Genomic DNA, 11780 nt, shown 5'->3' with positions numbered 1-11780 from the left:
TTTCCATCGGTTAAAATCAAAGGCACAGGTGTTTTTGATTCTGTGCCAAGGTCTCTGAGCTCCCTGCCAGGGTCTCGAGTCCTCCAGAGCAGCCAGAGGAATGTCCTGGGTTCTGACACTAAAGATATCAAAGTGGACCAGCTCCAGATTATTCCAGAAATCTGGGCCCCTCCTTGTGCTCCAGCTCCATTCACCACCATGTATGTCCAAGGAGCCCAACGGGAGAAATGCTGCTCCAAGTCCACCCAGTTTACAGGGCCAGAGAAAGGATAGAAGACCAATATCCAACAGCACAGCTCAGGCAGGGACTGGGAGTCAAAGCTGAGCCAGAATGGGGCTCCTGGTGAAGGTGGTCAGGGCATGTATGACTGTTCAGAATGCTCCACAATTTGTCACCACAGCAGGGAAGGCATCCCAGCTCCTGGTGCCCTGATATCCCCCAGCAGGAATTCCCCATGGCACTTATTCTTCCCCTGCCCAGTCCCCGCAGGACACAGGGATCCCTAAGACGAGGTGGGTGTGGATTGTGCAGTTGAAGGGAGGTTAAATGGTGAAGTTCCATGTCCTGCCCTCATTTTGAAGTCCCTGCTGGGTGCCTGACTTTGCAGCTCTCTGATCTCTGCTGTTGGGCTTGTTTGAGGCACATGGAAGTGCATCCACATGAGTTTGTGGTGAAAGAACTCTATTATTAGAAAGAAGGGAGTGGAAAGGAGTGAAAAAAACCCCAAAACACCTGTCTAAACAATTTGGTGTTTTTTTCCTTTCCTTATCTCTTGATCTGGCTAAATAAATGCTATTGGCTGATTTGGGATGGTGGTGGTGGTAGTAGTATATGCCCTTCTCTTTTTTGGAGGTAGATGGGAGGAAGTGGGCTAAAAATTGCAATATCAGCTCCTAACCTCGGGTCAGGTAAGCCAGCTGTGCTGTAATGGAAAGGGTGGCAGTGCCTCAGCTTTGTTATAAAATGGAGAGCACAACTGGCTTTGAGACACAAGCAGGGTTGAAAGGGTCTCACACAAGGAGAATTCTCTTGTCCTGTCATCCTAACATCCACCCAAAGCAGCAGGGGGGTTACCATGGCTTTCAGCAGCTCTGCTGGGGTAAGTACTTACATCTAAAACAAAGGATAAGATGTACTTGCTGCAAGAGAGAAAAGCAGGGTGCAGATCCCTTGATTTGTGCAGGAAACCCTTTTAATCTTGCTGGGAGCTGAATGGGATGCTGGGTGTGTCTGATGCAGCTGCTTGATGCTTGAGTGACAAGGGTGTGATGGACTTATTTATTTATCTATCACTCATTATTTATTTATCTCTCACTCATCAGCACTGCTGAGGTGGGATTGGCAGAGTCCTTTTTGCAGACAACATGTTATCAAAACTGCTGAAATTTCACTGTGGATGCCTATGCACTTGAATTTCAGCCTGGGTAGCATTTGCAGCACTGCCAGCTCCTGTGATTTTCTTAAAAGCCCTGCATTTATTTTGTCTTCTTTTTAGGAACTGAGCTTAATGATCCTTGTGGTTCCCTTTCCGTTTAGGATATTCTGTGATTCTATTATTTACTAAAACTCTGCCTAATGGAAATGGCCCAAGAATCCCAGATTTTCTTGGGAAAAGGGCTATTTCCAGCAGATGGCTGTGGGTGGCCAGTTTTTATTGTCCTGAGAAAGCTGTGGCTGGGCAAGGTTTTAAGCTTAGGGATCAGCTGAGTCCTTGCTCCAGTTTTTAGATGAAAAGATGGTGCTGTGTGACCACAGAGTAGGATTTTCATAGCTTGTTGGACAGATGATTTTCTTGATGCAGAATCAACTATGAACCAGAATTTAAATCAGAGTTTAGCATCAGTTGTGATGAGTTTTATTAGCTTTATTTTGCTATTTGCTCATCTTGGCCCATTTCACACAAACATAAGTATGAAGGTGGTCCAGTCTAACCAGGACTTGGCTCTTTGTGCTCTCTCTTTCCTGACTGGGCAGAACTAACGACACCTTTCTCTCTCCCAGTTCAGATCACTGTTTTTGGTGCTGCTTTTAGCCCTCACTGTGAGGAGCTCACCCCACAGAAAGGCTGGTGCCTTTGCCAGGCTGAGGGAAGGTTGCCTGAACCAAAAGGATCCCAAATTCCCCACAACTGTGAACGTTGACATCCGGATCAGCAACTCAGATCATGCCTTTGGGATGGTCCATGATATCAGGAACCGATCTCTCGCTCCTTGGGATTACAGGTAACTGTTCTGGTGTTCTCTAAATTGTGAGGGCTGTGCCACACCACAGATGGCTTTTTGTGGTGACTGTGGTTCATTCTCAGAGTATGCCCAGAGTCCCATGAATATGGTTCTGATGTTGGTTAAGACTTCTTCAAGAGAAACTGTTTGCAGTGCACGGGGCTCTCACTGGAATGGTTTTTAACCATCTTGTCAGTCTTTATCAATCACAGAATCATTTGGGCTGGAAAAGCCCTCTGAGGCCTTTGAGTCCAACTATTCCCCAGCACTGCCAAGGCCACCACTGACCCATGTCCCCAAGTGCCACACACACATGGCTTTTAAAGCCCTCCAGGGATGGTGATTCCACCACTTCCCTGGGCAGTTGTGCCATGCCTTAACAACCATTTCAGGGAAGAAATTTTTCTTAATATCCAATCTAAGCCTCCCCTGGAGCAACTTGAGGCTATTTCCTCTTGTCCCTTGTTCCCTGGGAGTAGAGCCTGACGCCCCTGGCTGTCCCCTCCTGTCAGGGAGTTGTGAGAGCCACAAGGTCCCCCTGAGCCTCCTTTTCTCCAGGCTGAGCCCCTTTCTCAGCTCCTTCATCTGCTTTTTGTGCTCCAGACCCTTCCCCAGCTCCTCTGAGCAGCTTTCTAACCCCTCTGCCCCCAGCTTGTAGTGCTGCATGGCGTTGAAATAATAATGAAATTAATTATTCCTCTAGGAAAAGAATAATGTGAGTACATTGACATTTCACATTTTCCTAACAGAAAGAAACATCCAAATGCTGAAATTAAAACCAAACAAAAATGGATAGGCCAGTTGTGAGTTCTGTATTATTTAACCCAGCCCCACTCCATTCATCAGCTCCTAAAGAGTGGTACAGCAATATTACCCTGCCAGTGCTGAATCCATTTCTAGGAAATCATTGTGAAACCACTGAGGATAAGGAAATCCTTTGTGTCTCACAGTGAGAAAGCACAGGTTAAATAGGATGATGGAGATATAAACTAGAAGATCCTACCAAATTGCATGTGTGGTATTTTTGGAGTTCCCCATTGTGGGGAGGAAAGATGAATTTGACTTTATGTTTTTAGAAGGCTAATTTATTATTTTATGGTATAATATATAATATATAATATATAATATATAATATATAATATATAATATATAATATATAATATATTATATATTATATATTATATATTATATATTATATTATGCTATACTAAAACAATACTAAAGAATAGAGGAAGGATACTTACAGAAGGCTTAAAAAGATACTAATCAAAAACTTGTGACTCTCTAGAACGTTGACACACCTGGCTGTGATTGGCTATTTTGTCAAAACAATTCACATGTTGGATAAACAATCTCCAACCAGATTCCAAAGCAGCAAAACACAGGAGAAGGGAATATTTGTCTTGGTTTCAAAAGACAGGTGTTTGCTAAGGAGGGCAGGAGCCTCCCCTGAAATGGAAAATGTAAACCCCCCCCTCCGCCTCCCCTTTTCCAAATTGCTATAAATTTTAAATTAAGGGGTTCTCGGGCAAAAAACAGGGAATAACAGTTCTTTAACAGAGAAGAAAATAAAAAGATAAACAATGCAGTAAATCAAAACAACACAGAGTCAGAACACAACCTGACGCCCTGTTGGTCAGGGTGTTGGTAGCAGTTCAATTGGAATTGTGGCTGCAGCCCTCCTGGAGTGTCAGGTGTGGATCTGCTGGAGCAGGGATTCTGTAGAAAAGGGTGTAGTCTTCCTCTGAAGATCCAATGGAAGAGGCAGCTGCTGTTCCTCTGGGAAATCCAGTAGAGAAAAGCCATGCTGGTGTTCCAGAATCTCCAGATTATATCCAGGTAGGAATGCTTGGCTCCTCCCTCTGGGTGGAGCATCTCACAATAGGATGGTGTAGTCCTTATCAGTCATGCAGTGACATCCACTACCCTGTTATCAGCAGATGTCTCCCCAGTTGTGGAAGAGATAAGGAAAACTGCCTGCTTAACAGAAGACAACTGCCATAGAGATGGAAAATAGAATACAATTTGCTTGACAATCCAGGACAATATTTTTTTCCTTTTTTATCTGAGGCTTCTCAGCTTCCCCGGAGAAAAAATCCCAGCAAAGAAATTTTTCCAGAAATATATAACAGTAACACAAGTGCTTAAATCAGTTTTGTGTCCCTGTTCACAGGCTGGATGAGGATCCCAACCGCTTCCCGCGGGTGATTGCTGATGCCCAGTGCCGCCTGTTGGGCTGTGTGACCCCCCTGGGGCAGGAGGACCACAGCCTCAACTCGGTGCCCATCCAGCAGCAGATCCTGGTGCTGCGGCGGGAGCAGCGCGGCTGCGTCCCCTCCTACCGCCTGGAGAAGAGAATCATCACCGTGGGCTGCACCTGTGTCACCCCCGTCATCCAGCACCAGTCCTAGCAGCAGCCATCATCAGGGCAGGCAGCATTGGGAAGAGGGGGTAAATCCCATAAAAATCCCTCTGGTGGAATCCCACAGCTGCCTGCCTCACACTCCAGGAATTCCCCTTCCAAACACATCATTCCCCTCCCAAATCTGAGCGAATTGTCTCCTGAAAGTCATGATTCTTGCTGTTGTTCATTTATGGATTTCAGGATGGGGATCGTTGGTAGCTGATGGTGGAGGGGAGGAAAAGTTTTGTTTGTGGCCCCAAGCAGTGAGAGGGGAAAGCAGTGCTTTTTAAAAATTTATTTTTCATTATGGTTTATATCAGTTTGGTGAATCAAACTAATTGTCGTTTCCAAAGTTGTCCTTGGCAGTAAATTGCCCTAATTGAATACCTGTCCACCAGCACTGCCACAGAAAATTCCTCTTCCTGCACCTTTCTCCCTCTCTTCTTCATCCCTATCCCATTTCCCTTCTCTGGCCATCCCTGCTCACTGGGATATTACTGATGTCAGTCAGATATTAGTGCCACCAGGCCTGGTTGTCACCATAGTCTGGGTTTATGTCACTGCTGCAATTGATTTATTGCAAAACATTTTGGGAGGTAATTGATTCTACTTGTTGAGTGCTAAAATGGTAAAGAACCAACAGATATCTCTATTTCTATTTATGTCTTCTATTTATGGCTGTATTTATGATGCTGTGTGTGCTCAGAGTATAAAAAATATCGATAAATTTTACCTGTATTTATTCAATAACTTATCTGCTGAATAAAAATAATATTTTATTTTAAAAAATGGTTTTTTGTGGTAGTTCAGAATGACAACAGACACAGAGAAGGGGTTTGTGCTGCAGTAGCACTGGGAAATTTCAGCACAGATCAGGTATTTTCCTGGGCAGTGAGATGAGTAAGAGGGAGCAGAAGAGAACTTGCAGCCTAAATAGATGAAAAGACACAAAGAAGAGGCTGAAAGCAGTGAAGTTCTGCAGGCACTGTGGCAATGGAATGAGGTTTTTTAGACCTCTGGGATGTTCTCTAGGGATGGTTGGAAAAGACACAGGAGATGTCACATTCCAGGGCTGCAGCCAGAATTTGAGATGGTTCATTAGCGCTGGGAAAGGTCTGTCCTACCCTCCTCCAGGCAAGCTTTCACCCCTATAAACAACCCTCTCCTCCCCCAGCTGAATGGTTGGCTGAGCAGGAATGCAGGGAGATGTCAGAGGGCTCCATCTCACTGCTCCCCAGCCAGGTAATTCACAGGTGCTGGATGGGATTAAAATGGTGGATGAGGATCCCTCACATCCAGGAACCAGGAGCTGGACCTGCAGGGTGTGGTTTGCTGTTGGGCTGAGGGGTCCTGCCTTAGGAAATGAGGAATTGCCCTTTCCCTCCCTGAGCTGCACAAGGAGCACAGCCTGGCACAGCCTCACTTCTCAGGAGCTGGACTGGGTGATCCTTTCGTGTCCCTCAGGATATTCCATGATCCTATAACTCTCTACTATTTTATCAAATTTCTGCAATATTGCTTTTTTTGACATTGCTCCTCTTTCATGCAGAGCTGAGCCAGGCTCTCACACCTCTGAGTTTGGTTTCTGCTGCAGGAGGTTTTCAGCCTGCATTTCCTTTTACATTTAAATCAGGCCAAACCCATGCAAGCGTTTTAGTATTTCATTTTGACTGCACAGAAACCACTTCAAATCAGATCCAGCTGGTGCAGGTAGACCCTGGGTCTCCTCCCCAGGGTGGGCCAGGTGACTCGTTGGGTTTAAATGAATCAAGGCCAGGTTGGGTGGGGCTTTGAGCCACCTGGGATTGCAGAAGGTGGCAGGGATGGAATGAGATGGTCTTTGAGTTCTCTCCCTACCCAAAAAATTCCACAATTTTGTGATTCTACAATTCTCTGATGTCTCCACTTGTTGGGATGGATGAAACTTTGACAAGAAAGTTTAACAGATATGTATGCTTGGCAGAAAGATTTTTTTGAATGTAGAATCTGAAGAAGGAATAGAAATGAAAGCAAGTTTTGATATAGAAGAAAAGAATTGCTGGGCCAGTCTTACTGGATAACCAAGGAGGCAAAGGGTATGTTAGTTAGAAGGGGCTTTTATGGCTTGGAGCAAAGGATAAACCCACCCCAAACAGATGTTTTTACCAAGCAAAAAGACTCCACAGCCAAACAAGTCTGACAATGTTGCAAGTAGAAAAAAGGTCTCAGAATTTTCCACTGCAAGGAAACTGAAAAACAACTTTTAGCTTAAACTGTAACATACTAACATTTTGTGATTGGAGAATAGTAACATTAATATGGTAATTATAGTAGTTATGATAGGCTATAGGTAGAAGTAGAGATATAGATTGGTTCTTCTGTATTAAGATGTTCAGCAAAGAAAAGTATATAGTGCATTGTAACCAAAATTAAAGGGTCTTCAGGCTTGTCGGCAGCTGGAGCTGACAGCTGTAGGCACAGGCTCTGTCACCCATCACCCTGGACTGCTGGAACACCTTGGATACAGCAAACTGCATTTTGAATTCCCCCATCTCTCACCCAGGCTCTCACATCCTCTGGCGCTCTTTGTTGAGTCGGGTGTGTTCTGTGCCCCGTGGGTCACTGGGAGCCTCTCCAACCATCCGTGGGTGCCCTTCTCACTCAGTTAGGAGCATCTGCCCCCGTTTGTGGCAGCAGCTGTTTCATTATGACCACTGAGCTCTTGTGGCGCAGAGCCAGTCCAGGGAGGAGTCTTCTGCTCCCCTCTCTCAGTAACCACTGACCAGGAAATCGCAACCTGCTTCTTACTCTTGACATACATCTCTCCACAAACCTGCCTCCTGGGGCTGCCCTCACTTGTTTTTCAGGGAGAAAACTACTCTACATCTCTCCTCTCAGTCGTAATTACTTTGACACTGGGTTCGTGGCATCATCCTGTGCTGGTGCTCCTAAACACCCACCAGCTTACCCTAAGAGTGGTCCTAACTGGATGGATAATGTAGTAGCTAATTAGGAAAATACATAGATAGCTAATTAAAGAAGTTTCACCCATGGGTCATGAAGTTTTGCAGGCAGAGCTCTCAACTGCAAACCACCCACCACTCAGGGAGGCATTGCTTGTACGTGGGGTTTGATGGCATCATTCTTAGAGAGCAGCAGCTTGTAAATACAAGGCTGGTTGTTTTTTGGGCGCTGGTTTTTGCTGCCAGCAATCTATTAATTTGGGGGTTGGATCTAGATGATCTTAAGGTCCTTTCCAACATAAACCACCCTGTAATTCTATGAATCAGCGAACATGGCAAACAAATTTTATCTTCTTATAAACAGCACAGTCATATCAGCACTGAGAGTAAGTGCAATTCACAGCCTTTGCTAAAGGCTTGGCTTGGTTTGCTCTCTTTGCAGCAGTGGCTCCAAATCCTGGCTGCCCAGCTGGGCATCTCTGGCTCTGCAATGGGGCTTGGAGCATCCTCCAGGGGCTGGGATGTTTGACCAGGAGGAGGAGAAGACACAGCTGGACGTGTAGCAGCAATGCCACCCTGTCTTGTAACCTGCTGGGCTAAGCAGCCTCCAGTCACAGTTTGGTATCTGAGCCTCGTGGCCTTTCCCATTCCTTTTCTCTTCTGATTTCCTCTCCCTAACCTCCTACCTTTGTTTTTGGCTCACTGCCCCCCTTGGCCGTGTGTTCTGGCAGCTGATCCTGGTGTGGCAGCTCCTGTGGGATGTTGGGCAGAGCACAGGGCAGAGCCCCCTGCATTACCACGGGCTGGGGGGCACAGAAGTGACCCAGCACAGGTAGATGTCTCCTCCCAGAGCTGTTCTGTGACCTGTGGATGTGTTGACCAGAAAGTATCTCAGGCCTCTTTAGACCCCTGACCGCCGGCAGGTGCTCCTGGGAGTGTTCAAAGGGACTGCAGGTCATAGCAACCTATTCCACCAAAATAACTGCTTTGGAAAATGTTACAAAATTAAATATGTAAAGAATGCAAAGGTTGCAAGCTAAAAGGTTGGAAAAAACCACAAGAATTATCTGGTAAGGCAGAGGTTTAATGGCTGGAAAGCTGATGTGGTTTATTGGGTGTTTGACATTACAGGCAAAATTTTAGGGTGATGAGCAATTTTCTGATCAGTCCAGAAATTCTGTGGAGGAGCAATTTTCTGATCAGTCCTGTGGGGATCTATGGGTTGGTGCCAACATGATGGGTACAGATGATAGGATGAGTTTCTGTATCAGCCGCAGGTTCTGGAGATGGCCCAAGAGACCAGACCAGAAACCTGGTGGCTCTCGTGGCACCATCACCTCCAAAACAGGAGACTTTCCTTCACCTTCCCTGTGAGGGTGGTGAGGCTGTGGCAGAGAGAGGCTGTGGCTGTTCCATCCCTGGAAGTGTCCAGGCCAGTTTGGATGGGGCTTGGAGCAACCTGGGATAGTGGAAGGTGTCCCTGCCCATGGCAGGAGGATGGAATGAGATGATCTTTAATGTCCAACCCAAACCATTCTATAATACCACAATCTCCTTTTGTTTCCATCTCCTTCTCCCTTTTCCTGCTTTGATATTATTTTTAACCTCGTGCTCGAGTAGAATGAGTGGGCTGATTCTGCATTTCCTGCAGCACTGTTGCAAGGCAGTGACCAAAAAAAATCCCAAACCTGCTTAAAATGTCTGTGATTGTCTGGTACCACTCAGCAGAGCCAGAGCTGTTGGTGGGGATGGGATGTGCTGGTGCTGGCTGTCAGGAGCTGAGAAGATGCCAGCCAGGCTCAGCACCAGACACAAACTACACTTTCTGCCTTTGCTACTCCCAAAGAGGAGTTCCAGGAGCTGGACTTCAGTGATCCTTCTGGCTCCCTTCCAACTCAGGATATTCTAGGATTAAAAACATTTTTCATATTTTCCAATTTTCTCCATACTTCCATAGATAGGGGCAGTAGGTTCAGGTCCTCAGCTCTTCAGCGAAATCTCTTCTTGCTTTTGGTGTAATTGTTTATTTATTCTTCCTTCAGAAAAGTGGCTCAGCTTTTCTACCTTTCTTCTGTGACTTCAACAAAATATTAAAAATATGTTTGATGCACTTTGGGGCTCACAGACTGACAAAATGCTGTTTTCTGGGCACAGCTTTCTATGAGTGAGTAAAATCAGTACAAACCATCATGTTTCTGTTTATCTGCATTCTTAGTAAGCACAGTATATTTGTATCATGATCAAGATTCCCAGTTCTGGTAAATGAGTAGAGATGGTTTATCTCCTCACTAACTTGACCCTGTAACTTTTCAGGGTGGCTTTTTATTTCAGACTTCTGAAACTTGTGTTCTTGGCTCTCATTGCAGCTGAATCTGCAGCACCTTTTAGAAGAATCTGGTTTCCATCCAGATTGCTTTGATAAGTGGCAATGATGAGCGTGATTATCTGCAAAAATCCAATTTCAAACTTCCCTTCCTGCTGGGTTTTACTCACAGGCTGCCAAGACACTGCTGCTAAGGTTTTGCAAACTGACATGAAACTGAGATGGGGAGCAGTGCTGAACTGGAAACTTTTATGTTGGAGAGGGTTTTGCAGCAATTCCGCCCTGCTCCCTCCAATGACAATATCACTTAAGAGCATCAAATTAGCAGAAATTTGCATTGAAACTTTTGAAAACAAGGAGGAACAATCCTTACCTGTTGAACCTCAAACTGATAAGAGCTGTGCATGGGTGAAATAGGAGCTCCACTCTCTTTGGTGTCTCATTGTGTCATTATTGACTGTAGAAAAATAAGGACGCTGATGAGGTCACCCTTGTCAGGATGCATTGGTTTTGGATTATTCTGCACCTTTCCAACTGAACACAGCAAGGAAGGAAATCAGGAGGGAAAAATCTCTTGGCTCATGGTGCCAGGAGTTAGGAGAGAGCTTGCAGTAGGAAAGAAAACAGTCCTTTGGCCCTATAAATCCATCTTGTTAATAAACCTATTAAATGCTTTTGCAGGAGCATGTAGAACACCCAATCAGCCCGTAGGTGTGAGCACAGAGTTGTCCAAATAAATAAAAGTGGTTCTGTCCTAAGGCTCAGATTTAGCTGGGTTGGTAAATGGTTCACCAAAAATCATGCTGGATTTTTGCAAGGGAGTGTATCTTCACTAAGGCCAGTTTGGATGGGGCTTGGAGAAACCTGGGGTAGTGGAAGGTGTCCCTGGCCGTGGCAGGGGGGTTGGAACTAAATGACCTTTAAGGTCCTTCCAACTCAAATCATTCCATGATGATGACACTGATCTGCGAGGTTTGTCAGCAGAAAGCTGTTGGCTTTTCCATGCTCCGGCTGTGTCAGCTCTTTCTGACCTGGTTCTGAGGTTTTCCACCTCAGCATAGCTCTCTCAGCATTTTCCAGTCCCCACTACACATGCGCCAACTCCAGCTAGTGGCACATGACTTCCAGGGAAGAAAGGATTGGACTTTCTGTGATTTTAACTGTTGGAAGTTACTTGGGCTAATTGCAGATCATTTGACAAAACTCCTTCTAGGAGTGGTAGGACATTAAAAGATTATCTAAACGACAAGGAAGTCAGTTCTGTTTCAGTCTTCCTGGACTGATATTTATATAAATCTTTGAAAACCTTGAAGGATGAGTGTTCCTTGATGTTTTTTGGTTTAGGTTTGTTATTTTTTGGTGTTTTTTTTTCTTTTTTTTTTAAGTCCATTCTTGGTTAATACTTGTGGGACAGTCAGCTGGGTTAAACTTCAGGACCTACAGGAGACCTTAAGGAAGAATAACTGGAGATAAGGTCAGAAACTAGCTAAATTAGGATCACACACACTCCTAGATTACTCTGTTCAGGCAAAGTTTTATCAGTGTTTGAAGGTAACTGAAGGTGTGGACAGGAGTCCATTGCTGTGATTGTAGGTGCTGTGGTCAGCCTGAGTTAATCAGTGTTTCCTTGGCCCAGTGTTTATCTGCCAGGTCAGGGAATGGTGTGGCTATGCTGTGGGTTTGGGTTACAGGAGCTGACCCACCTGGAGTAGGTTAGGGAGGGTTTGGGCTCACTGGAATAGCTGGAGGGAGTAATTCTCAGCAGCAAAAGTTGGGATGATCACAGCTGGATCTGGAGGAGATGCTTTCACCTGAGAGGACCTTTCCTGTCATTAGAGACTCTCGGCCCTGAGCTCTGTGTCTCTAATAAGAACTCTAATGAGTTCTT

The 11780-nt window shown here is 45.3% G+C and overlaps 1 protein-coding gene across 1 annotated transcript; it reads left to right on the top strand.

Annotated features, from left to right (window-relative positions):
• The first annotated feature begins 1076 nt into the window (after positions 1–1076).
• On the top strand, positions 1077–4634 carry LOC115901817 (interleukin-17F-like). Its single transcript, XM_030944784.1, has 3 exons — positions 1077–1100; positions 2003–2223; positions 4397–4634. The coding sequence occupies exons 1-3, from the start codon at positions 1077–1079 to the stop codon at positions 4632–4634; spliced, it is 483 nt and encodes a 160-aa protein (XP_030800644.1).
• Positions 4635–11780: the final 7146 nt, after the last annotated feature.

The sequence above is a fragment of the Camarhynchus parvulus genome, chromosome 3 (genome assembly GCF_901933205.1).
Source record: "Camarhynchus parvulus chromosome 3, STF_HiC, whole genome shotgun sequence".
NCBI lineage: Eukaryota > Metazoa > Chordata > Aves > Passeriformes > Thraupidae > Camarhynchus > Camarhynchus parvulus.
The sequence above is the reverse complement of the archived record's forward strand: the minus strand, read 5'-3'. Positions and strand labels throughout refer to the sequence as shown.